At 42.0% G+C, this 25,037-nt stretch overlaps 2 protein-coding genes and 1 long non-coding RNA gene across 8 annotated transcripts in view; 2 read left to right on the top strand and 1 right to left on the bottom strand.

Moving 5' to 3' along the window:
* Positions 1–8,054: 8,054 nt before the first annotated feature.
* Positions 8,055–25,037, bottom strand: part of LOC111261361 (uncharacterized) — a 53,375-nt gene continuing 36,392 nt past the window's right edge. Inside the window, exons 1-3 of one of the 4 annotated variants that reach the window (XM_086968674.1) lie at positions 21,402–21,708; positions 14,790–15,026; positions 8,055–8,450 (exon numbers count right to left, since the gene is read on the bottom strand). In XM_086968674.1, coding sequence (XP_086824800.1) covers positions 8,431–8,450; positions 14,790–15,026; positions 21,402–21,636 — 492 coding nt within the window. In that variant the 5' untranslated portion in view covers positions 21,637–21,708 and the 3' untranslated portion in view covers positions 8,055–8,430. Of the gene's footprint in view, positions 8,451–14,250; positions 14,351–14,789; positions 15,027–19,960; positions 20,533–21,401; positions 21,709–25,037 lie in introns of those variants that run through there. The other 3 variants (XM_086968673.1, XM_086968676.1, XM_086968675.1) reach the window with 3 other exon arrangements.
* LOC111261363 (uncharacterized) lies at positions 11,566–14,818 on the top strand. Of its 3 annotated transcripts, none has more exons than XR_002680919.2 (5): positions 11,566–11,973; positions 12,499–12,665; positions 12,981–13,171; positions 14,396–14,466; positions 14,802–14,818. XR_002680919.2 is itself a non-coding variant. In XM_086968671.1 (5 exons), the coding sequence occupies exons 1-3, from the start codon at positions 11,597–11,599 to the stop codon at positions 13,079–13,081; spliced, it is 612 nt and encodes a 203-aa protein (XP_086824797.1). In that variant the 5' UTR covers positions 11,566–11,596; the 3' UTR covers positions 13,082–13,171; positions 14,396–14,466; positions 14,802–14,818. The 3 variants fall into 3 exon arrangements, 2 of the variants coding, with proteins under 2 accessions (XP_086824797.1, XP_086824798.1); XM_086968671.1 differs by having other exon boundaries at positions 12,532–12,665; XM_086968672.1 differs by lacking the exons at positions 14,396–14,466; positions 14,802–14,818 and adding an exon at positions 13,863–14,258 and having other exon boundaries at positions 12,532–12,665.
* The window catches only part of LOC111261362 (uncharacterized), a 13,125-nt gene continuing 10,243 nt past the window's right edge, over positions 22,156–25,037 (top strand). Inside the window, exon 1 of the long non-coding RNA XR_002680918.2 lies at positions 22,156–22,458. This is a non-coding gene — a long non-coding RNA (uncharacterized LOC111261362). The remainder of the gene's footprint in view (positions 22,459–25,037) is intronic.

The following is a 25,037-nucleotide window of genomic DNA, read 5'->3' on the forward strand; positions in this document are numbered from 1 at the left end:
TAGTGTTAGTCTCTCTTTTGGGTGCCAATTCCTTCGTTAGGTGCCGACTACGTAGCGCCTAACGGGACAAAAATTGAGCTACTGAAAGTAATGCTGATCGTAGTGGCTGTTATATCACACGTATTTCCAATGTAGTTGCCGTAAAAAAGCCTTGTTAAATTGATGCCCGAACAGAGAGGGAAAATAGTCAATAGCAGAAAAGGACGTGGCTTTGGTGATGGTACAAAAAGCCTGTAACGGTAGCTTTGATTTGGTGTCATCGACCACGAACTGCTATGCGTTGTTGTCACGTTGCTAATAGTAAATACGGGCGGTAACACCAAACGGCCGGTTTTTCCTTGTTCTTGTTAGATCACTGTGGTGCGCCGACGTCAATTTTTGCGCCCATCAAGCGCTGCCATACATTTCATTTATGGAAAAAAAGATGCCGACAAAAAAGAAGACGAAGAGTCGAAGTGAAGGAGTCAACAAATGCGGCCCCCCTTCAGTTGCTTCTGGTCGTCCCGGCTCTTAGGCTTCCCATCTTCGGCATTCGTCAAACGACAGCAAGGTATTAACTTCAAAAGCATTTTCTCAACTTCGACCCAATATGTCCCAGGTGTAACGTAAACGCATAATGCAGGTACTGATTGTTGTGCAAAAAGTGTCACATAAAGCGTAGAGTTTTTGTGTGGGTTGAACATTCTCATCTTGGATGCGCGAGCCGATAAATCTACTAGTTGTTAGATTAGCATTTCTGGAACGGGCGCTCGATTACAAGCAGACATAGCAGTACAATCTGTAACTCTTAGTTTGCCACTGATATATTCTTAACTATCGACATAAAAAAAAACAAGCAGTACTAAATAACGGAAAGGTATGAAAATTTGCATAGCTTTTTTCAAACATTAGGTCATTCGACAACAGTAACCTTCAATCTAACGGGATATAATTAGATCGATAAAATAAGAATACAAAACGTTACACTCAGCTTCTGCTTCACGATTTTCTACCGATGTGTTCGCTGAAACTCCACGAGTGGGATGAGCCGCTAAGACAGTACGGCACACGAAATTCGCCTCTTAATACATATGTGACCATAAGTCGTTGGCCTCACTCTCTAGGTTCGTCTTGAGCAAGCTTTACATAGTTAACACCTTCTTTCGGTTACTACTAGTCGGTAATCGGGCCGCAAATTTGCTTTTCTTCAGGTAGGCATGCCTCCCGACCAACAAGGTAGTCTGCGCCTGCGGCAAAGGATTGCTCTGTCAACCCACACAGTACCATAAGGAAGTCTCTCTTCTTGACTTTTCTTAATCAGAGGGAATTTCTCCAATGCCTCTATGCTTCCCGCCACCAGATGCCCTCTAGCGACGATGGCGTCAGTCGCCACTTTTTTTTTTACCTGTCTCAGTGTCAACTGCTTTCCCTGAGCCGTTTTTACCTCGTTTTTCTTTTGATTCTTAGTCGACGTCGGTCCCACCAAATATGTTTTCTGATTCCTTTCTTAGTCAGTCGTATTCTTGGTAGCTCTTTCGGTGATGTCTCTTTATTGCGAAGCACACACGAGCGTTTTACGAGGTTTCTGAAATCTCCAGCGAATGGTTTACTCCGCATGAGCTGCCTGCTACGTTGGTCACGGCAATACTTTGAATCGTCGAGGCTCGTCGCCGCCAGCAGCATCGATAGCGAGGGGTTTTCTTTTCCGTTCCAATCTTTATGATTTTAACTTTACTAGCATCTAGCTATTTTCTTCGCTAAAATGCGGGATAGTACCGATGTAAAACTTAGTAATCAGAACTGTTGTAATATGTGACCAGGCCCTTAGTACATACAGCACTATATACAAACTTACCCTTTATTGCTTCCCTAAACAAAAGGGAAGTTATCGTTTCTGGGTAGTCTAACAATTTCAAAGTCAAAGGTCCTATGTGCCTATTCATTTCCGTGTGGTAAGGTCTACGGCTTCCAAAGTTCCTTGTCCAAAGAAGCTCACCAGGCTGGACAACGTGTACTGGGCAGAAAGAGTGACATCCTTGAGATGATCTAGACGGATGGGTTCGAGTATATTGCATGCCCGTATTAGTGTAAACTCTTCCCGTAACTCTGCTAATTCTCTAGAAGCTCTTTAATTCGTGTGGAGGCAGTACATTGTTAGCCCTGTCTCTAGGGGCATATCTTTTACTTTTCGTCGACGAAGACCAAATCGGCTTTTGCCTGCAGCCATGTAGGCCCGATTACAGCTTTAAGCCATATATACCCTACGCAAGGACGACTAACAATTGCAGGTCCTGCTACAACCCACTGGGACCGCAATGGGTATCCCATCCAGTGGACTACACAAATAACACCCGTTATCATTTGTTAGTTGACTGCTACATGGAAGGTCGAAAATGACTTTTGCAGGAGCATATAGGTATTTATTTAAAGCTTGCCCAAAATAAATAAAAATGAAAAGTAGTGAACAGATCCTAATGCCAGAAATTTCGTGTTCGCCTAAATAATGCTATTATTTTGAGCTTCATAGAGTTCCTCATGTCCTTCATGACGGTTTCCTATTGATGACTCTGTCCTTGCATAACAAGGTTCTCTGTAATTCAGTTATAACAATTAAAGATTAACCGAACTAGCCAATACAGGATTTGCGCGCTTTGGCTAGTATAACTAGTTTTTTTTATTATAGTTTTTTTTTTTTTTCATTGTAGTCTTTATATTACCAGCCTACCTTGTGCTATGGGCTTTTACTAAGTCGCAAATAGTGAGACGTTCAAGTCCGCATAGCATGGATGCTTCATAACGAAATTAGTGGCGATGGCAGTGTTGTGGCCGTCGACGACACTTGAATAAAATAGACATTTCTACAAGAGTACAGGAAACCCGATGAAGAGTCAGTTACGTCTGGCACCGGTCCAGATTCCATGGTCCACCAATTATTCTTTTGTCTGGGCTTATCTTGCGACACCTTGATGTTATCGCCGCATGCCCAATTCCATCAAGTCAACCAACTACACGATAGATATTAGAGAGTTCCTTTTGCTTCCATCTGTCCCAAAACCTTTAGCTCAACGTCCTTGTTGCTGTCATGTCGTTGCCGTTATGTAGCCGGTAAATGAAAATGATCGCAGCTCAGAATATCGCTGGTGGCCGTCCTCGTGACGCGGGACGAAGGATTCAACAGTAGCACATGGAGTGCTAGCACGAGAAGCATTGCCAGCGGGAGAATTTAACAAGAAGCGATGTCGATGTTACCGTTATCTTTGCTATTAGCAAAGAACCCTCACGTGAACATATAGACAAACGTACACACCGAGGCACCTCGCGCGTGGCATAGGACAAGTTCGTAACGCTAAGATATCAACTGAGGCGACTGTTGTTTGTGCTAGCATGGTTTAAACTCTGTGACGGAAGGAATAGGTCCCTTTTGCCTGCTTTATTTAGTCGCTTATTCAAAGGCAAGCGGTGTTTGTACAGGGAAATTTGTGCAGCATGATCAGCACCTTCGTTTGGCTTTTCAGTCTCGTCCAGTGCGATTCGGAGACGTCGGCGTGAGGTGTCGCGTGTTGGCTGAACTGTGGACAAGGCCAGTGACAAGCTTACGAACCGCCGGCCACGGATGCGGCCAAATAAATATGGACTTTGGCCACGCTTAAGATAATATATTCGTACTAAATGGTACAATTTATTAATCAATGTTGTACAATATCCTTTAAGTTCAATGTAAACGAAGGATGATAATATCTGCAACGCTTTAGCGCGACAACAAAGTTATAATGGCAAAAATTCGCTTAGCAACAACGACGACACCAACAATAACCCATGACAAACGTGAAAATTTTCGCGAATTGAAGTATCTATTTATCCGCCTCTGATAAACAGTTCAGATCATTTAGTTCAGGTGACTCTGTCTTCTGACTCACTGGCGGGGAAATCACTCGAAACGATTGCCTGTAAAGCTAGATATGATCAACAATATACGATGATCTAATAATAGATTTTGCATTATTTGTTTTTTAGGACTATTTGCAATTTTTCGAGACCCATCAAACGCTCGCAAGTTAACAACAAAACGCAGATTATATATATATATATATATATGTGCTTATCGGAAACTTCTTTCATACGTGAATCGCTCACAGCCCGCGTTACTGTATAGTCAGCATACTGCTTAACGTGAACAAGTAGCCAAACAAATACTGTGCATTCAAATATGCCTTTGCACACCTGGTAACACAATGGCCTTGGGCCGTAAGCCTGAGCTATTGCTACGGAAAGATTTTACGTTCGATTACAAAACATTTTCGAGCCCACTCAACTCGAGCTTAATGTTTAGAAGCCAATCAACGTACAGTACGTGTACATATTTTCAGATGTTTATAAATATCCTAGTGAACCCATACGGCCGATTTTCCGCTGCCCCTTTCCTCCAGATGCATTCATACACTTATGTATTTCTATACAAAGATCAGCTATGCTTAGCTGTTATTGTTTGGACTGCGATGTTTTGTTTAGTTCGATAAATGAACGGGATATAGTGAAACAGGTCGTTACCAGTAAGTTGTTTTTGTCGCCTAACTCCAGCGATAGTGGATCGCTTACAGCTGTATTTCCGTCTAGCTGACTCTGGTGCTCCGCTGGAAGACTGGCTTTGTTTGAGTTCATACCTCCTAGGCCGCGGCCCGCAACGGCAGTGATGACTCCGACAACAAACTTCATTGCGACAATGAAACTAAGCCATTTCAAATAGACCTTCATGAGCTGCTATAGCCGGGATGCACATGTGTGCATCCTACTATATTCCATAGCGTATTCGCAGCTGCAAGCGTAACAATAAGCAAGACCACATTCTTGTTTGTGTCTATTATCCGTGTTCTGTTCCTCAGACACGCCGCTTTGTCGGTATTTTTTACGAAGGGTTTTGCGGTTTTTTTTCAAGGTGGCCTAGTGTAACAGACAAGAGAAAAAACGTACGGCCTTTTTTTGTTTCGAATTAGCCGACGATCAATTCTACATTTCACTGACCGCATGTACTCACTAGCAGGGGGAAACAAGATTAATCCTTTTGCTTGCCAAGGACGACGAAGTACGGCCGCGAGACCATTCGACACAGAAGCCCGCTGGGCCAAATATCCGACCAACTGATTTGATGATGTACTTACTTCGATCTATCTCCTGTAGACCGCTTGTTATTGCCGAGCTTTGAAAAGCTCTTTCAGATCGCAGCAGAAAGTTTCATTGTTTCCAGTTGTCTTATGAACCCTCATTTGAATGTTGAAGAGACCTCTATTTGCTGCTAACAGTTCTGTAACGAAGGAAAAAGATCAGCTCCTGGCTGCCTTGCAGGAAGATCGCTCGAACATTCGATAAGACTCAATGCATACGTAATTACGTATGACCGAGCGGCTTTATATACAGTGGAAACTTAACTTACGTTTGCGTCATAAGACCCTGTTAAATTTTCGTACCGTGCAATTCATTATATTAGCCTTATTTGACATATCGCTAGCTCTTAAGAACGTGGCATTCATATGCAATCTAACGTCTACGATTAAAATTGAATGAAAGCAAAGGTCAGTATCTGTTGATAAGGAACCTCGACACAGACGGAGTTTCCGTTCAATTGTACACCGAACGTCAGGGTGATTGTGTTTGATCGACTTCACCAGCTTTAGTGGCTACCTTAACGAATCAAAGCAGATGCCCGCTAGTATCAAACCCGAAATAAAGAACATGTCAGACCAAAGGATACGTCTCAACTGTTTGACAAAAATGATGATTTATCGCTCTAAATATTCATAGGATTCGACAAAACCGATAAGTCCCTGCGAATGTTATCTCCATTGTTGGATGTGTAATTGAAAACAAATAGGCCTCATTTCTTAGAAGAGTGTCACACTTCTATTCCTCAGTAATTTTCATTTGTCGATTATACACTTGAGGACCATGAATTTCCACAAAAGACTGCAGTGGAAAGTTTTTCTCTTAGTTTTACCAAGCTAATCTAAAGACAGAGTGCCCTAATGCGGCGATTGTGCCTAGCACACTAATTAAAGCCCGCTATTGTAACTATATTCATCCGTTTATTGTGGCAGGCCTATTGTATTGCTGGCCAGCTGTTTTAGCATCACGTTAAGGTGTCTGTCACATGCACAGGCTGCGGGTTAATTTTATTTTCGATCTAAAGCATATTGCCTGGGCTAACACGTAGACCGGGCCCGCAAAAGTGGATTCTCCTTTTAGACTTGAGTATATGTTTACAAGAAATGCTAAACGTGGTAAACTAATAGACAATTGCATTGAATACGATTATAGTACTGAAATGATAATTTGGCGTCCCAAGACGGCATATGCCAGCTGATACATAAAGCATCCGCTTTCCGTTTCTATAGCTCGTCTCAGCTAGCTAAAATTAGGCAAAAACTTTAAGTGGGCAATCGTTACCGATATGGACATAAATTCTGCTTACTTAGGTATTTTTTTTTATAGAGTGGATTCATTCAAATGATTTCGGTACATAAGGTGTCTCCCCCGTCCTCGACAATTTTATGTCGCTATACAAAGACAATTAATCTGCAATTTCAACCTTTGTTTGACTGCAGTATTATTTGAACGGCTGCTATTGGATGGCTGGATCGAGACAAGCGTATAATTGCAATATTACCTATATGGGAGTGCCACTTTATATATCTATGGCCAGTCTGCAGCCCATCTCGTGACCGCTAGATTTGTGGCTGGGTATATTTAGAGCAAATGATCCAGTTTCTACAAAGGGAGCCATGGGTTCGACAATTTAACCGCAAACGCACCAGCTATAGCTAGTGATTTCACTGGTCGATCGCAGTGAATCGTAGAATCCACCAGTAACGTAGCTTCGACTCCGACACTGACTTCAGGCGAAATACGTATCGATACGAATCTTTCACTGACGGCTCGTCCTAAGAAACCCTTCCTTCCTTCCTTCCTTCCTTCCTTCCTTGGTCATCATTAGCCGTACACACTCTTCAGGAAAATCGCACTTGGTTTCGAAATTCCGCCGGCGAACCTTGTAGCAGCATCGAGCCTGGCGTCATCCCGTTCTATCACATTGCTCGGTACCTCTTTCAGTTTTGCAATGGCTATCCTAACTCATGGAGAGCGTTGTGTGTTTCCCTACAATAGTGCGGTAGACTCTAACGATACTTTAAACATGTTTCCTTTAAAATAAAAAAAAAGAACATAAAAACATTTTTCTATTAATACCTTGTTTCCTACTCGAGGACTACACAAGGTTTGCAACTGTAACGGTAGGACCAGAAGAAATAAAGTAGCCAATAAATCTAACGATATGGTAACACACAATCTGTATCGGTACTCGACAATGACATCTGACCAACAGCTGATAGCGATAGTTTTTGACAAACTGATCGACAAACATATGATGACACGTAACTGGTGCGGCAACGTAGATTTCGCCGTTACTGAGAAAATTCTCTGAGTAAATATTGACTAGATATCTTCCGCTATCGGCGTCGTACTGATAGGTAGAGGTACGCTGCCTACGGCGACAGGAGGGCTTCGTAAAGATAAAGAAGAAGACCTGTACACATCTTTTTTACTCGCTTCTTTCTGGGGGTGACAAACCATATACTAGTGACGTTATGATTCAGTAGAAAGAACTATTGATCGAACGAATAATGAAAAAGCTTTTTTTTCTAGCAGTTCTCTTTGAAAATCGATGTTGGCTGTGTTCGGGTATTGGAAGCATCAAAGGTGTTAAAAGCTGAGACTCGTTTCTCATTTGTAGACCCAATAGAAGAGAGCATCGTATCTGAAGTCAAGCGGACAAGCCTGATATGTGTAAATAATCATCAACTGTATCGGCCTGGAAGAATCGATGGATTGTTGCCTTCGATTTATTCCCCGGCCAGAAACGTGATTTTATCCTCTAAAAGCTGCCACGTTAACCAATCCAAAATCTTCATTGGAGAAGATAAATGATGCCTGCATTGAAATTCAGCTAATACAACATTGGCTTACTGAAAAGCTAATCTCCATTATATCTACTTGAATTTGTTCTCACTTCACCTACTAAAGCTAGATAACAGGAGAGCCTCGCCTCGTTGATTTATTTATTACCAATAGAAGGAAAATGAGAAGCATTTTTCAGCCGTTCGAAGGTCTATAAGTATTTATAAAAGAGGGAAACAAAAAACAAAATTGAACAAAACGTAGCAAAATCTGCGAATGGAACAGTATTTCATGTCCGTTTAACTGTTGAATGACTCTGTTTTGATTGGCTGGTATCACCGCTGGACTGTCTGCGGCGAAAGCTCTTCCCAGATGACAAAATCGCGTGGGAGACTCCCAAACGTTCCCATGAACAATGCTCCTCTGCCGGCGGTTCATAGCCCAGGGCGCTCGTACGCACTGGTAACAATAGCAGCGCGCCTTCTGCGGTCTCACGGCAGTGCTAAATTACTCCCATTTGTAGAGCACTGAAAGACAGCGTGGCAGTTAATTCCTATCGAATCAGGAATCATCCAGGGATGTCATCAATACATTCTAACTTTATAGATCTGTAGATTCTATAATAATTTGTGGTAACTAACAACCAGGAAACAATCGCTGCTTGTTGGAAGGATCGTGTTTTAAAAGCGCAACAAAAGAGTATGGGATGGTAACTAATAACTGGACAGTGTTTGCGCTTCCCACGCATCGCACGTAAAAATCTTTTGCGTTGCAAGCCTATGTTTCTCACAAGAAAAGTTAGCTAAAAACATGGGTGGGATGCCGTAAAATTGTTCAACAATAATAACAGTAATAATAGACATTTGATTGATAAAATTTGAATGTTATATTTTACAATAGGCTATTGTAGGTAATGATCTGTAATATATTGAGAACGTACTAAGCTAATGCGCAAGGTATTATTTAAAGCGATCAAAATTCCGGCGATTGCGTTACCGATATAATCTCGTACCAATATTACAAACTAGAGTCATATATCTTATATGTCCTCAAAGTAAAACGAAAACTTGGACGCAAAGAAATTCAGTTACTTTTGATCAAAGTTCCAAATGTCCCGAAGACTTTCAGCTCACGTAACGCTTCAGTCATTGGTCCCATATGTATGTATGTCCTCCCTGTGTACGTAATAAACTGCGATATTGTAAATACAAAGGTTACCCTAAAAATTAACTAGATGGCGCACTCGATAGGTCGTTCCTTTCAAAATACTAGCGCAGATTTAAAATGTTTTTGAGATCGTCAACTGTGCCGTACGCTATTCTGGTATTTGGTGTTGCTACTCGAGGTCCATGGCTATGAGTAGGTTTTTTAAGGGAAGCTTCTTCGCTTTTACACGAGTCCTTCTTTCTTACGCCGATTTCGATATCGGCGCGTTTGGTAACGATGTTGAGGCTCGAGAACTTTTCCGGATCCGAGTATCAGTTTATGCTAGGCTCAACACATTCTCGCATCTTTAGCATTTTAGGTTTCAAGGTTCTTTATCTAGCGAGGTAAGACGCAGGGTTGGCCGAGACTTTAGAGATTTCGGTTTTCAACAGACAACACTATTGCTCTGTACACGAATGAGTAAGAGGCCAGATTGCGTATAGAGTCATGCAGACGGAACGCCTTTGATACAAGTCGTTACGGGTCCAAAGTGTAAAGAAACCGAATTGAATGCTGTTTTAGCGTGCTTATGAACGTTATGATACCTCTAAAATTGCTGACAACGCTAACAATCACCATAACAAATAAGGAGACCGCGTCGCGGTGAATTCATCACTATATATATATATATATATATATATATTGCAATCTTCCACCAGCTAATTTTATTTTGTAATTAGAGGGACCAATAATATATACAGTTTATACGGGCCGTGTCCCGTATTTGCTTCTTCATCTTTGCTTTCGCTCTTTCTATTCGTGGAACTACTTCTGTAACCGTTAGCGTTAGTGCGCGCAGCCAATACGTTAGAAACGCACGTCAAACTAGCCGCTTGTCAAATGGCTTTTCGTTGATTGAAGTTTACCACCGTGTGTCACCCAACAGGTCAGTATGTAGAGAGCGTTTGTGGAAACGGGGTTAGCTTTAATAAGAATTGGACTAGAATCTAGAAAATTGACTATTTTTTCATTTGGCAAGTAAACAACAATTATTTTTCTTTGTTTGAACCGCACTCTCAGACTGTGCAGCTATTTAGCAAAAAAAAATATAGCGAGTAGCATATATAAAGGTGAGTTTTGGGCCTTTTTAGAGGAAGGGCCTTCAAGTTGCCCACATTCGCTGTCCGTTTAATCTACTTCGTGGCTAATGTTTATGTTGCTGACTTTTAATACGATAATCTGTTATCGTACAACAATTTGTCTGGTTTCATGCGATGGCTATCATTGTCGTTGCTAAAAAAAGCTTTGGCTCCATAGTTATCGGTCGTATAGGCCAATTGTCGCTTTATTCCGCGAACTGTCTTAGGCGACAATAACTATTACCTACAGGTTGATAGATGACAACAACCCCTTTAGAACGTTGTGGAATAGAACTCTGCCCATGGCGTGGAACACAGGAAAACTTTTGTATGGCAGACAGACGCATTGCATGGCGCACATGTTAATGCGTATTAGAAAAAATATATTAGATCCTTGTGTGCGGCCTTTCCGGCCGAGTGGTAATAGATACTGTCTTTATCATTCGAAATTGTTTAGGATTTTCGACACCAGGAGGCAGGATAAATTTATGTGGATTGATAAACTTCGAATAATGTAGCATTTTTATCTGTGGCTACTCACTTAAACCGAAAACACCGCATACATGCACCTATAACAATGTGTCTATGCAGCATACGACCAGAATTGAGCGCTTAATTACGGTGCCGTTTGTTCGCTGACCCAACAGTTAAGGTAGATACGGATATACACCTAAATAATTAAAAATTATCTAATATACCGAATAATGCCTACTCGAATCATTAGCGACTAAACGGCAGAAAATGCGTTAAAATACATCGATCATTCCCTGCTCCTGAAAGCGGGCAGCGACATTCGGGGTACTCCCCACCCCACACCGTAGCACCAAATCAATATCGTTAAATGAAGAGGTCATCATATCAGAACGTGTCCGCCATCCGCCAATTCCTGGGTTTCGTCCTTTCCAGTTATAAATTCCACCAAATGGTACGTATGCTGCGATCGTAAGAGATAATAACGCCTTATTACTACTTGATACGAGACAAAAACAACGAGATCAACTAAGGTATCGATAGTCTGCCAGCGATGCGCTAAACAAAGAACAAAAACTAGCGAATATATATATATATATATATATATATGTATATATATATAGAATCGACGACGATGGAGCTACTGCAGTGGTAACCGCGTACGCGGAAGATATTATGCTACAAATAGAAAACAGTAGTCTTCCAGTGCCAACCGTTCGCAACAACGTCTTTGACGTCTGCCTTCCCTATCGGAACTCCCACTATTGACCAAGACAGTCATCGCTCTCACATCTTTACAGCTGCTCCTACTGTGTGGCCTGTCAAACCGTGTTATCTACTGTCGTAGTTGCTATTTGTTAGTGAGCGTTAGGCGCCGTCACTGCAGCAGACATTCGCCTTCCAGCGCCTTCGCAAGCATGTCAACCAGCGGCGGCAAAAATGGCGCTATACCGCCTCATCAACATCTCCCATGTTCTAAACGTCTTTCTATATTCACTCAGACCATAGATAGTATAAACAATAGAAATCATTGTCAATGTAATACTGGTAGCTGTACGAGCAGCGGGACAAAAAAACAAAGTGGTGCCTACCGTTTTCCTTGTCTCAGCAATGCGACTAGGAACAACGATTCTGTGCGGAACTTTGTGTATCTTATGTACAGCCGAACTCGACGTCGACGAACGTATTGCAAGATTAAGTTAATGGTCGACAAGATGCAGCTAGGGCTAACGAACAACAACGGCAATGACAGCACTTGTAGAACCAGCCCGCCGGCTCCGCCGTTGGCCCCTCTGTAAGTAGGGGCCAATAGTGTATACTGAAAAATCTACGTAAGCAAGCAGATGATACAAGTATAGAAATTGTCTGCATATCCCCATGTGTGTCTGTGTGCGTGTTTGAGCTCGGGGATGGCCCAGGCGTGTACTACAATCGTCCACAAACACAATATCGCCATCTACTGCGAGAGAAATTACAGAGATATCTCTATGATTTGGTCCCACGTAGGTGGTGCGGTTTTCATTAGGGTTTACTGTGTGGCAGTGAGATACCGTAGTGCTACCAGGGATGAGGGAATAGTTGCGGGAAAGAGGCTCCGGAAACAGCTGATTCCGGGAGACAGACATCATTTGTGTTGTTGTAACTCATATAGCTAAAGTACTCCTTTCGAACCGTAGTTAACAACACAACAATGAGAAGAGCTATATAAGCTTTACAAGTCTTGTTGTTATTATTACAGCAAATCTGGTTGAATTTATTTTTCGAATTTTTGATTTTCCAACTATTATTATTATTACAACTAAGTAAAGTTCATCCCCAGAGGCGTTTGTGGCTGAGATTCGGTGGTCTATAGGAGCTCGGATTGCATTCTTCGGGATCTGAGGATATGTATACGTAGTAAAACGGGATTGACGTTCACGCTGGTCACGGAGGCGACCATCGGACCAGTTGTCGTTGTCGTTGGATCTACCTTTATTGTAGCCATTGGTAAAGCCGATATATCACAGATTAATCGGGAACGCTTCGAGTTAATGAATCTTCTAATCCTTCCTAGACTTCCCCTATCTTTCAGTTTAAACAAGCGACTAAAAATAGACAGACGTCCGATTCCTCAGTCGGAGTCTTTTCGTTTGTATTCTACCAAAATGTTCGTTCGCTTCCTTTTCTTATTCTGATCATTTGTTTGTCTTCTTCTGATTCGAAAGAATGAGCTATAAGCAGTCGTCATTAGAAGAAGCCGTCTCTGACTGTCATCTTCATTTCACGGGCTAGTAATTGTTATAACTGCTGATTCAATTACAGCAGACGCATTGGCGGCGGCAAACAACGAATTCGTTGGGGCAATGGCGATCATCTGTGTTTTTGACCAGGAAAAAGCTCTGGACAAAATTTATTCGGATTAGGACATTGCTGATAGAGAGGTGGTGACTAGCATTTCGGTGCGGACTGTTAATGATGATGGACCGCTGGGATGCTATACGCTAGATTACTGTGTATGTACGTGCTTATGTATCGTTTCTCTCTGCTGGCACATGCGTAACCAGGACAGTTTGTAAATTATCCATAGCATGTAAACACTTATTATTATAAGAGGTCTTTGATTTACAATGGCTTGCTTACGGAATGTTATATTTGTATCACGCGTAAAGAACTAGTAACAACCGCAACAAGTTGACAATTAGCTAGAATAAAAGTTCATGATACGTTAGCTACCGGTATACAGATAAATGGACCCGTTTGAACGCGCCGTTGCACTTTCACTGCCAAGGAACTGGTAGATCGTGCACCTCTGGACTATTTATAATATAGCCATTAGTCAACAGTTTGTATGATATCCTAATATCTATTTTTGAATCCTATTGTCAAATGTTCGTAGCTAACCACTTAATCACAGAACCGCGGAAGATTAAGACCTTGGACGATAATAAGTCAACAGTAGATCTTCTTACCCCGCGGAAATGCACAGTTAGTCCTGCTATTGTCTAGCGCACTCTACGTCGCGATTCATTTCAATAAAAATGTACTTAGGAATTAATCCCTAGTGTTCGTGATGAGCGAGACGTCGTTCTGTCTTCATGACTAATAGATACGGAATATTTTCGCTTCTCACTAGCCGCCCTGATTACATGCTGTTATTATTACGCCAATGTTTTCTTCCGGTAATTTGTGTCACTCATGTCATAGGTGATGAACCACAACGCCGTCAACAACGGGCCAAACAATCATTTGTCACAGTGCCCCATTATGAGCTACATCACATCTCAATCGTCACGGAAATTTAGCACTTTTTCTTCCATTTGAATATCAGATCGGATCAGTTATTTTCGTTCATCTGAGAATATAAGTAAAGTATTAATCAATTTGCATAAGCTATCATAGCGTGATCAAATCTCATAGACCCGGTCGAAGATCTTCATGTGGCAGAATCATCTCAATCGTTGTAACATCATAAGAGTGCTTGTTCACATGGCTGAATCCATGCTTTCTCGTTTGCCCTCCTTCTTTCCCGCCTGTTTATTACTAATGGATGCCGGCAATACCTATTCATTTTATTAAAAATTAAAACTCCGAGTTGTCTATTTATTGTGTATCTTTATTTTCCCCTGCTTCATGGTGGCTAGATATTGGTCCGGCAGCTGATATCGTCTTGTTAGTTGACTGCGTGGCCAGCTCTAGGATATGGATGCCGGAATAGATCATATCTTGTTTTATTACAGTTGACGGACATTTGCTGCGTTTTAGTAGGATGGCCGACCAGCCATTGGGATAAATGTACTGATTTACCTAGGTAATCATTCACTGATGTTTGCATTAGTTAAATCGAAATTCGTCCTATTAATACCATCAATTTTTCTAACTTGAAAAAAAACACCTGCACGAACTTTTTATGTAATCATTCGCACGTATGACCTTCATGACGTCTCATCTTCGACACGTAGTGACTGTATTTAATGCCACGACTTCCGGGTTACATTAATTCGTTCGTGTTTTTTTTTTTTGAATCATTGCAAATCACTAAATTTGGTATCAAAAGCGTCTTCCAAGCTGTTTGTCTGGAGTCTATCTTTGTCTCTTGCCTTATCGGGTCTCACTAGAATTTCCTTTACTTACCGATAATTCCAGCCATGGCCGGAAGAAGCACGCCGACGGTAACGAGGCAGCGGGTCTTGGCCCGACGTTTTCGTTCTTCACGCATAACCGTCGACTGGGCATCAGCGCCGGCTCCGGCCCTCATTAAGGTGCCTCCTGACCGTCGACTAAAACTGTGCACAGAGGATGCGACGTGAATTGACGCTGCCCGCGGTGGCGGGTTTAAACCGTAGTGGGGTCTGCCATATACACGCCGATCTGTAAATTTATAAACGAAAAGATAGTGTAATCATTCGGTTACCATCTATTTTGACCAATGAAATTAAATGCTATTGTTTAAACATTATTATTTATTACTAATTTATACCATAATATGTAGGTGGACTTCAGAGGATGCCATGTTACAATAGGCACCGGCAAGTCGGTATAATCATCGAAGCGCAAATAGTGTGTGAACCGAAGTGGCTGGCGTCGGTACTTCGCTCCTCTTATTGTCCAACAGAACCCGCACTAGGTGTTATTACCGATTGCGGGCTAGTGATTTGAGTACTTCGTTTACTGTCGCCACCGACACCCTCTTTATGCGTAATGGGGGAAGAGTCGAAAAAAGCCAAATAGGGAAGAAACTGATAGCGCAGTTTAGTCTGCTATAAAAGCAGTGTTCAACTGGATGCAGTATTGTACCGTCATAAAATCCAGGGGAACAATAACTGCACACAATGAGAGCTGCCCGTTGCGGCACAAACGTAACGGTAAAAACAACACGCGGTAACGGAGCGGAATGATACTGGCTAAACAAGTAGAATCGGGATGAATAGGAACATGGTTTCCAAGGCATATCCGGAGTAACTTTGCGGAGTAAAAACGTGTTCAGAAAAAACAAGAGCGAAAATCCTGTTCACCTATTCCAGCAGATTACCATGCCAGCAAAAAGATACCGTTCGAGAGACAAGTTCCACCCTACACCCAGTCACACGTTTGTTGTTCGGCTAAACCGCTGTCTTTTCTTTCTATTTTTCTTTATTTTCCTAATCTTCTCCGCTTTTTTGCCTCCCTTGTGCATGCTGTCGTCCAATCAAATCTGAACTAGGAAGCCGATATGATAAAACAAGAAATATGTTGGCCGCCACTGGAAGCCAATAAACAGGCGAACTGCCCAAAGTGCTCGATAGACTTAATAGTGTTCCGATTTTCCGATTTCATTCTGCACTCCGCGCCTTTCTGCTTTGCGCATTGACACTGAATTACGGAAATAAGAAGCGGAAAAATCAGCGGCGGACCATATCGGGACGAGGATTGAAACTGGGCAGATATAGGGAACGAAGAGGCATGGGAGGCGGAAATGACGAAGGTAAGAGAAAGTGAATGTGAGATGGTAATTGAGTAAGCAACTTGCCCGGGCTATTCAGGTAGGTGGGTTCACGTTCTGGGGTAGCGGCAATGATTCCTCTGAGTAGAGAAAAAAATGGATGAGGAGAAAGGTAGTAGTCGCTCATGCCGCTGTTACTGCTCCCCCGGGCATAAACGGCTAGAGAAGTGAGAAAGCAGTTTAATCAGTCCAACAGCGTTCCTCGCGACTGTTATTGCCTCGAAAACGGTAACAAGCTGATGACAAGTTGGGAAAGCTACTTGCGGTTAGGAGGCATCCCAGTGTCGAGTAGGCACCAGACCTGCTCGATCGTCACGGCTTAACTCTCCTGCACGGGTTTCGCTCTCATTAAATAATCCTGTCTACTAGCGTTTACCAGAGCGTCTCCAGAAAAATCCAAAGTAGGCGACGCACTTTCCCGAAAATCCACCCAACCAGACGAAGCGTTTGTTGAGTAAAAACGACTGTTAATGGTGGGGATGGTAGAAGTGACAGCAATGCCAGATGTGGGTGAAACAGAACAAATGAGGCGGAAATGTAGGCCATGAACGTTAATATATTTATACGTCAAGCGTACACAGTCCAAGTTGCAGGACTCCAAAAACGAACATAGTACTGGCCTGTGCTTCGAGGGGCACAGGACGCAATGTATGTCTGCTGTGGACTGAAGTATGCCTAATAAGGAATTTGCCTAGGTTTTATAATTGTTGACTGTATTCAAATGTACGTGATAGAGTACGACATTTGAAATATGGGGTAGAGGTATAAAATATGTGTATACTTTTGTTATATAGAGCACAAAAACGTGCTCTGCACAAAAACAATTTTTTTAACGTGTTTGGTACGTGATTGCTGTGCTTCACATTCCGTAGATTCGTAGTGGACATTAACTATAGAAAATCAATGCGTGACAGACAGATGGCAACAAAAAATGGCTGAGTGCAACCATCACTTTTGTTGAACCAACAACAATAGTAGATTAATGAAACAAAGCTTACGGTTGCGAATTTAAAATCTACCTTAATTTACTTTTGGTTGTTGTTGCATCGATGATTTTTACTCAAACTCTAATTGATAGGGCTGGAAGATATATAATTCTAAGCGCGATATGTTTCGGTATCTTTCTCTGATCGAAATTCGCGCATGCCTCTTATTTTTATAGACCAGTCCCTATATCATGAATATTTAAGAACTTCTGTGTCGCAACTGATATCAATAAAAGAACATCAATAGGAAACGGATGGCACCGAGGGCAAACTCTTCGTATATTCGCCATTTCACATAGTGATTCCTAACTGACTCCCATCAATTTGCTGGTAGCGACGGATACCCCGACGCCACTCCGGTATGATGCTGCTTCACAAAGACCGAAAAAATAAGACACCTCTTTGCTTTTGGCAATCTGGGCTTCACTGTTACTTTCGTTGCTTTTTTTTAGGGGTTTTTTCATGCTACATTTTTCATATACTCCAAGGACGTCCAGACACTAATCGCACATTTACGTGTGGAGATTCGGGTTTAGGTTCAAAAAAGAATGGAAGGGAAACGAGGATGATAGAAGCGCGTACCACCCAACGCAACCTAGGCGTCGAAGAGTTACATAAAGATAACAGTTTTAGCGTTGGTAGGAAAACCTGTCCATCAGCACCTTGTAAGGTTCACCATTGTATCACCTTGAATCACTGCAGAACGTGTTTATACAATACCATTACAGTTTACCATAATAATATGCATTTGAGGTGATCGTCCCTTCGGCGTGAGAGACTGGTTAGGGATCGTTAGCAGCCAAACGTGTGTCACCTGCCCTGGAGTAGCAGGAGCACAAATACAATAGAGTGAGGAACCTGAGTAAGGTGAAAGCCGGCCCAGCAAGACTGCTTCTGTCACATTAGATACTACTTATCCGGTTACTATTCCTAGAAATAGAGATTTGAATAGGGTGTAAAATTCCAGATTGACACTCGTCCTCACGTTTGCCTATATGCCACTAGTCATTGGTGTTGCATGGTTTCCTGCCCCGTTCTTTTGAAACTCAAAGACAGTCGTTTCTATCCTGTCAGTAGCATCACGTTCTCTCACCTAGCCCCTCTGTGTGCGCTTCGAGATCCACCAAGACACCTAAACATGTGTATGCGCATGTCTCGTGTCATACGTATGTAACTACGAGGCTTGCGAATATTCTTCTGCGTTTTCTATCGTTTCTTGCATCCGATTGAATCATATAGATTCAGTGGCTTTCACTCCGTACCCCGAGATGCGTACAAGTAGATATCCACAGGTAATCACATACACTGATCGCAGGTGGATATCATGGTACCGGCAGCTCATATAACCACGATACTAGGTAGATCTTAGCGTGTTGGGCAGTAGTGTGTACAGGCCACTGCACATCCTTGTATGCTGATATGACAATTCACTATCTCACGTTGGAAGCTGGCTAACTTTGGCTAACATTGGTTGTTGCAAACAACGACATGATTAAGAAAGACCGAAAACATGCACACGCGAAACAGAAAAAGGCTTGCTCGAGCTTGTCGCTACTCTCGTCATACCTCGAAACGCTTTTAAGGCGTTTCAAGTTCGATAGGCAACGCTAAGCCATATTGGTGTCTCCCCACCTAGAAAACCTTTTACAGTCACATACATATTAAATATATAAACCTAGGGTTCGCGTCCGACTAACAGCTTCAATAGTATAAGACCCCACTGTGAAATAATCAAGGGTCAACTTGAAAATTCGATAATATTCTTACCAGTACCGCTATCATAACCATGAATAGTCTCGCAACATGCCCCTGAACGAGCCACAAACGCTGTGTTTTCCCACCTACAAGTTTTCAAATAGCCCGCGCTCATATCCAGTAATTGGGTCTATTGGATCAGCCCCAGATTGATTGCCACTTGCATTACCCATATATATCTCCAGATTATACGGGCTCCAGTTGGCCAGATTCGATTCAGGATTGAATTTTACCCCTATAGAATTATTCTCTCATTTTCCACTTTTTGCTTTGCCTTGCATTCTGCCTCAAGCGGTACGGACAGTTGGTACCGTCTGCAGGACGGTGTTAGACCGTTTGAAACTAAAACGTTAACTAAGCTAACCTTTGAATATACTGGAGCTGAAAAAGGCAAACGTCAACACTGACGAGTCGCTGAACGAAGGACTTTGCCATCTGGTCCAGCACGAACTCATTCGAGAATGTAGATAGTAGACCGAATTGTAATACATCAACGTTGGTGCCGCCTTACGCGTCAGATATGTGCATTTTACCCTTAAAATAGTAAATCTTATAATTCCCATCAGGTTGAGAATTCGAACACCACGGACTATGGCGGCGTGACGGAACGCGAGAACAGAATACGCAATATCTGTTCGATGAGCTACAGTTGGGGTTATATGACAATCATCATAACAATGTAGACAACAACGTTTCGCCTATCACAGTTTTTTGTCGAGCCCACCTAAGATACGTTAACATACATCTATTCCTGGTAGCTAACAATTCTGCCTGCCTTAGGCGCCAGGCAGAAGGGTCACGATAGTTTAAGGCACCCTATTCACTAACAGCTCCACGATTAGCTCCCACTGAACATCGCAGAACTCTTGAAGCAGTGCATAAAATTCAACACAGGCCAGAACATATTTAAGACATTCATAGCAGCGAACATTTAGAATCATTTGTAGATATTTAGATGTGTGACAGATGATTGCAAGCATAAGCCGCCTTGAAACAACGTGCGCGAGCGCTGCGAAGTAGTATCAGACAGCCTCATCTGGGTGCTAAACGGCCCTGTCGTTTATAAAATGGCGCCATCTTACCGTCACCAGCGTTAAGCGTGAGAGGCATTTGTCCAGCGGTCAGATAAAGCAGCGGGTAAAGATGCTTTTTTTCAAGTCAAATTCTTGCTGTGTTTTTCGTAGCTTGGGCAAGATCCTGCCGGCTGTTGTGGCACTGCCATACCCGGAAGATATGCAGCAATGATGTCAGCGTTCCGCTTACGTATATTATACAGGGACACCGAAATTACGTCAATCCAACGAGTGGGTAAGAGCTGTTGTCACAACAACAAGAACGTCCCCGATGGCAATGTCCTAAGCCCGGTGCAAAGCCCTCAGACTTTTCTCACACACCCAAGCGTTTCCAGGCGGATCTCCTGAGTCTGACGTTAATTTCAACGTCGTTTCGAGCTGTCGTCAAGGCGTTACGAGTGTCCACATTGGATGCCACAAAAAGCGCTTAATTTTCGCCCGTTAAACCCGTTGCAACGTTAATTCCTGACTAGACTCGAATATGACGGCATCAAGAGGCGCACATAGGAACATAGGTGAAAGAGAACTTGTCCGTAAGCAGCGACTGTGTTGAACGAAATGCAGAGATAACCGAAGTTACCGGAGCAATGTGAAGGGGCATATCGAATTTAATGCATTTCGTGATGTACGCGGTTAAACTCTATTAATTAAGGCTTTAGTTATTTGAAAGGCGCGTATTAATGTCTGTTAGTTTCTCGATTTAATTACTGTGTGTTTTCTGTGATACTGCTAAACGCGAAAATAAAAGAAAATGCTAATTAGAAGCCGATCGTCCTAGGACGTAGAGGAAGACGTTCATTTCGCTTCGCCCTTCTATCCATTCGTACCGTTATTGAAGTGGTCTATCTTGACGTCCTCCGAGTGATTTCGCGGGCAAGCGTTATCTTCAGCCACGCCGATGATGCGGTAGCGACTCGTCGAGCATAAACTCACGCTTTCAAACGAAAGTTGGTTGCAGCTAAACTTTAACAAATAATTACGACTTGACAAACATCCACTTTCTGCAATTGGAGCACAATCGGTATGAGAGCAACTACAGTCACCTGTCTACTCAGTAGACCTCACTTGTACCTAACCGTCTTCTCGACCATGCACTTTTTGTCACCCCGGACGTCGATATCGCACGCTGGACTCATTCCTATAATACACTTACTTAGACGAATAGTGTTTCAGGACATCACTTTAGGCAGGCCAATTGTTCTAGCCCTGATTAATTGTGCCGAATACGTTACAATCGCAATGGTACACCACTGCACAATATTTTGCGGAATGAATTGAATTTTGCCTTCTGCGTTAATTGTCGTCTGCTAGTAGCTCGCCAACCGCAAATGTCACAGCAATGGCTCGAGTAAACTACAAGAATATAGTGGCCTGGAGTTTACAGCTCGTGCAATAAAGCCAATTTAAGTTTTGCTAGAAAATGTGCAACGCTACGCAGCTTAGGCCGGACCATGCAGAGAGAGCTCCTGCTGTTCCAAGATCGTTGCCGTTGTAGTCACAACCAGGTCAGACCCAATTCGTCGGTTGTGAGCTGTCCATTGCGCTGGGTTCGGATCACACATTTGCTTCTTTTTTTTTTTTTGCCCTTCCCTGGCGAGGGTACGGAAGACGCGGCCTCGTGCCGGCCAGTTAATATTAGCGGCGACCGTTATCTGTCGCGCATCTACCGCAAACAGTTTCACCATCGACTAATAGTGTCAGCCAGTACCCATTAACCACTGCGCTGCAGACCACCAGCCTGCATAGGATAGTGACAAACCGAAACAAGGCAAGCTAATGGTACTGCATGGCAAAGGCATCCGCAAAGGCAACAGTGACGTTAACTACGCCGTTTTTTTTTTTATTGCTGACGCTCGAGCGCCCGTTAAACCGCGCTACTGTCGTCGAAGCCCTTACCTAGAGGCGCCATTGATGAATAAAATAAAGAATTCGACGTATCGGTCAACTGCAGTTAGAACTTCCTATTACACTGATAACTATTATCATAATCGATTGCATTACACGGGAAGGCGTCTACATCCCCGAAGCAAACCCTTATATATATGTGTATATATATATATATATATATATTATATATATAGGAATCTAGCCTATAATAACAAGAATGTTAGCAGTGGAACAGTTATTTGTTGTAGGAGCTGAATGATACAGGCAAATGCCGCGCTAACCACAAACGTCATAAAGGAGCTAACAGACCCATCTATAATGAGGCTACTGGTCGACACAACTGCTTGTCTGCGCTCTGTTCGTTTGTAAAGGAGTGATATGGCAACAAGCCTAGCTGGTCCTGGAAAAACGACCCTTTGGCCACCTCGTAGGCTTGATAGACTTTCAGTATCAAAAAGCTGTGTAGTAACCTAGGTCACTCGTTACGCGTACGGTGAAAACTCTACAGTCAAAAGATGAAGGTTTATCTAACAATCTATTTTTCTTCGAAAGTAAGCTAATGGAATCCTCGACATCACTGCACTGTGTTCTTAAGGATTAAGAGGCTCTTTTTAAATTTGGTGAGCTATTTCTGAGTAATACTTTTAATTGTAGAATTCTCGATGTATTCATATTCGATCTTGGTACCGGTAGGTAAACTTTTGAGCCACCCGTTTGCCAAGCATCGATCCAGGCTATCGTATTAGTCCTTCATACTATGTACTACATGTACGCTTTATTGCTATACAATCAGGCAACTCTTCATTTCAAGGTACGAATATCTGAAAACTGTTTGCGCCGAGAATAAAGTCCGTTTAGTGTATAGCTTCTAGTGTCTTTAGCGCTCTTTTTATACGTCGCGTATATATATATATATATATATATATATATATATATACACACGTATAGAGTGAAGTCGTTATTCCTGGTTGGTATATCTAGCATAAGTGCTTCATTGCCTGCTACGTCTTAGTCGTATTGTCTAATTCTTGACCCCACCTCGTTGAAACTCGTAAGGATGACTGAACGTTAGTTAGACCGAAAGCGACGTGGTAGGTACGCTAGGCATATGAATTGTTACTATTACTAAAAATAGTAATAAAAAATTTTTAACCGTTTTACCAAGAAAATATGCACATTGATAGATACAAAGAATACAATTGCATAAATCTAAATTGTGTTTGTATTAGAAGGTAAATTATTTTTCTATCGGTGGATTAAACTTATCTGCATAATTATAAACGGAATCTGCATAATTGTAATATTAGCTCTAAGTTATCTAGCCACTTACAGGCCAGTTGATATGATCATGAATGGAATTTCTGTTATCTTCTATAACTGTGCTTAGTGAAAGTCATGACACACATCAGCTGGATTTCAAACGCTACTTTACGTTCAGTGAGGCTCGGAAAAAAAAGACCAGATATTGTCCATTAGAGTAAAGAAATAAACTGCTCCTGGTTTATTTTATGCCTTTAACGGGTGCATCAGTTTGCTTCAAGGGACCTTTGATGGGCTGATCAATCGAAAACACGGCTGAATTGATGAACGTTGTAAGTAAAACTGAGCTTCTATACCAATGGACTCCGTATGGCTAATTGATGAAATGCTGAAACCATACTCGTTATCAAAGTTTACGTTTCTTTACCTAATCGTCAGTTGTATGCGGCGACCTTGATAAGAACCGAAGAAGAATAAACAGATTCGGGAAATAGTAAGTAACTATTAGCCACGTGTCTATTAAGGTTCGTATTTGGGAAGAACTTATATTTGAATCCTAAATATACTACATTGCACTTCCTATTGGTCGGTAAGAAGCTCTGCTTCATTCCTCTCTTAGAGAACCTTGACTCTGTGATAAGCAGGCCTAACGAGCTATCATTATTAAGTTATATGTTATGTAACGCAGCGGACTCGCGCTATGTCAAACTATCTTCAGCCATCGGTCCAGAAACCGAGCAAGAAATCCCTTACAAAACTAGAAAACAAAGAGTTAAGCTCACCTTATTTATTCGTGGGACATTTTCTATGTGTACAACATAGATTGCTCCTTACCTAAGAGAAAAACGTACCTATTATGAGCCAGGACCGCTCCAGTGAGGTAGCATTTAGTCCAAGGAACCTTGCTGGCAAAAAAGGTTACACCGTGCGCAAAGCTATTGCCTTGAACAATGAGTCGCAATGTTTACTTTTTTGGTTTTTTTTTATGCATACAGACCAGTAAGCCTATACATTTCTTTTTCCTTTGTTCGAAAATTGAACATCTCTTCTTTTATTGGCTTATCTTGCCGTATGTAAGCTATTTTTTTAATTTAGTACGAAAGAGCGTTGTAACGGTATTCAGCACTCTGCACCTTATTCCACGACGAACACCATTATAGCTAGTGATAACAGACGTAATTTACGTCGAGCGTAAATCAGCCGACGTCAGCACAAGTAAAGGCCACATATGTGAAAATAAAAATTTGCAATATAGTATCGTATAAATGATTGTCAATGTTGCAGTTCAGCAACGTAAAGGTAATAACAAAAAAAAAAAAACTTTTTAGAAGTAGTCTCACTGAAGATACAGATCTGAACAGAACCAAAGAGTGATTCTACTAATACGATAGGGATATGTTTGAGTTGTTTTCATAGGCGACCAGTAACGGTACCAGAGATGACTATTGCTGCTAAATGAATAAATAGCTACTTATAGAGGGCAAAAGACGGCGCCAAATTTGTGAGCATCACGATACAAGATGAGACGAGCAATAATAATAGCATAAGTCGATTATTATTGTCAACACGGTCTGCTGGCAAACGGACAAGATACTTTACATAGGTGCTTCAGGTCGACTATTATTCAGTTGAGTTGTGCTGATCAGGATCTCTAGATTCGACGGAAGTGGTTGAGCCTAGCTGAGGATTTTTCTACCCCATAGAAATCTAATCTGGTCGCACTTTGATTTTTTCGACAAATTTCACCGTTGTTGGCCTAATCGTTTGCGAGCCTTATTTGGTTTCATGATTGTAGGTCGTATCACAACATTAAATAGGTCACGGTATCGATTTTTGCCGTTTTTTTTTTTTTTTTTTGCTGATCCTTTGATGATGGTAAGTGGGAAGCGACTAATTCGGAAAAATCTGTTGATTCGCTACATGTTTTTCCCTCATCAAC

The sequence above is a fragment of the Varroa jacobsoni genome, unplaced genomic scaffold, assembly GCF_002532875.2.
Source record: "Varroa jacobsoni isolate VJ856 unplaced genomic scaffold, vjacob_1.0 scaffold_550, whole genome shotgun sequence".
NCBI classification, from domain to species: Eukaryota; Metazoa; Arthropoda; class Arachnida; order Mesostigmata; family Varroidae; genus Varroa; species Varroa jacobsoni.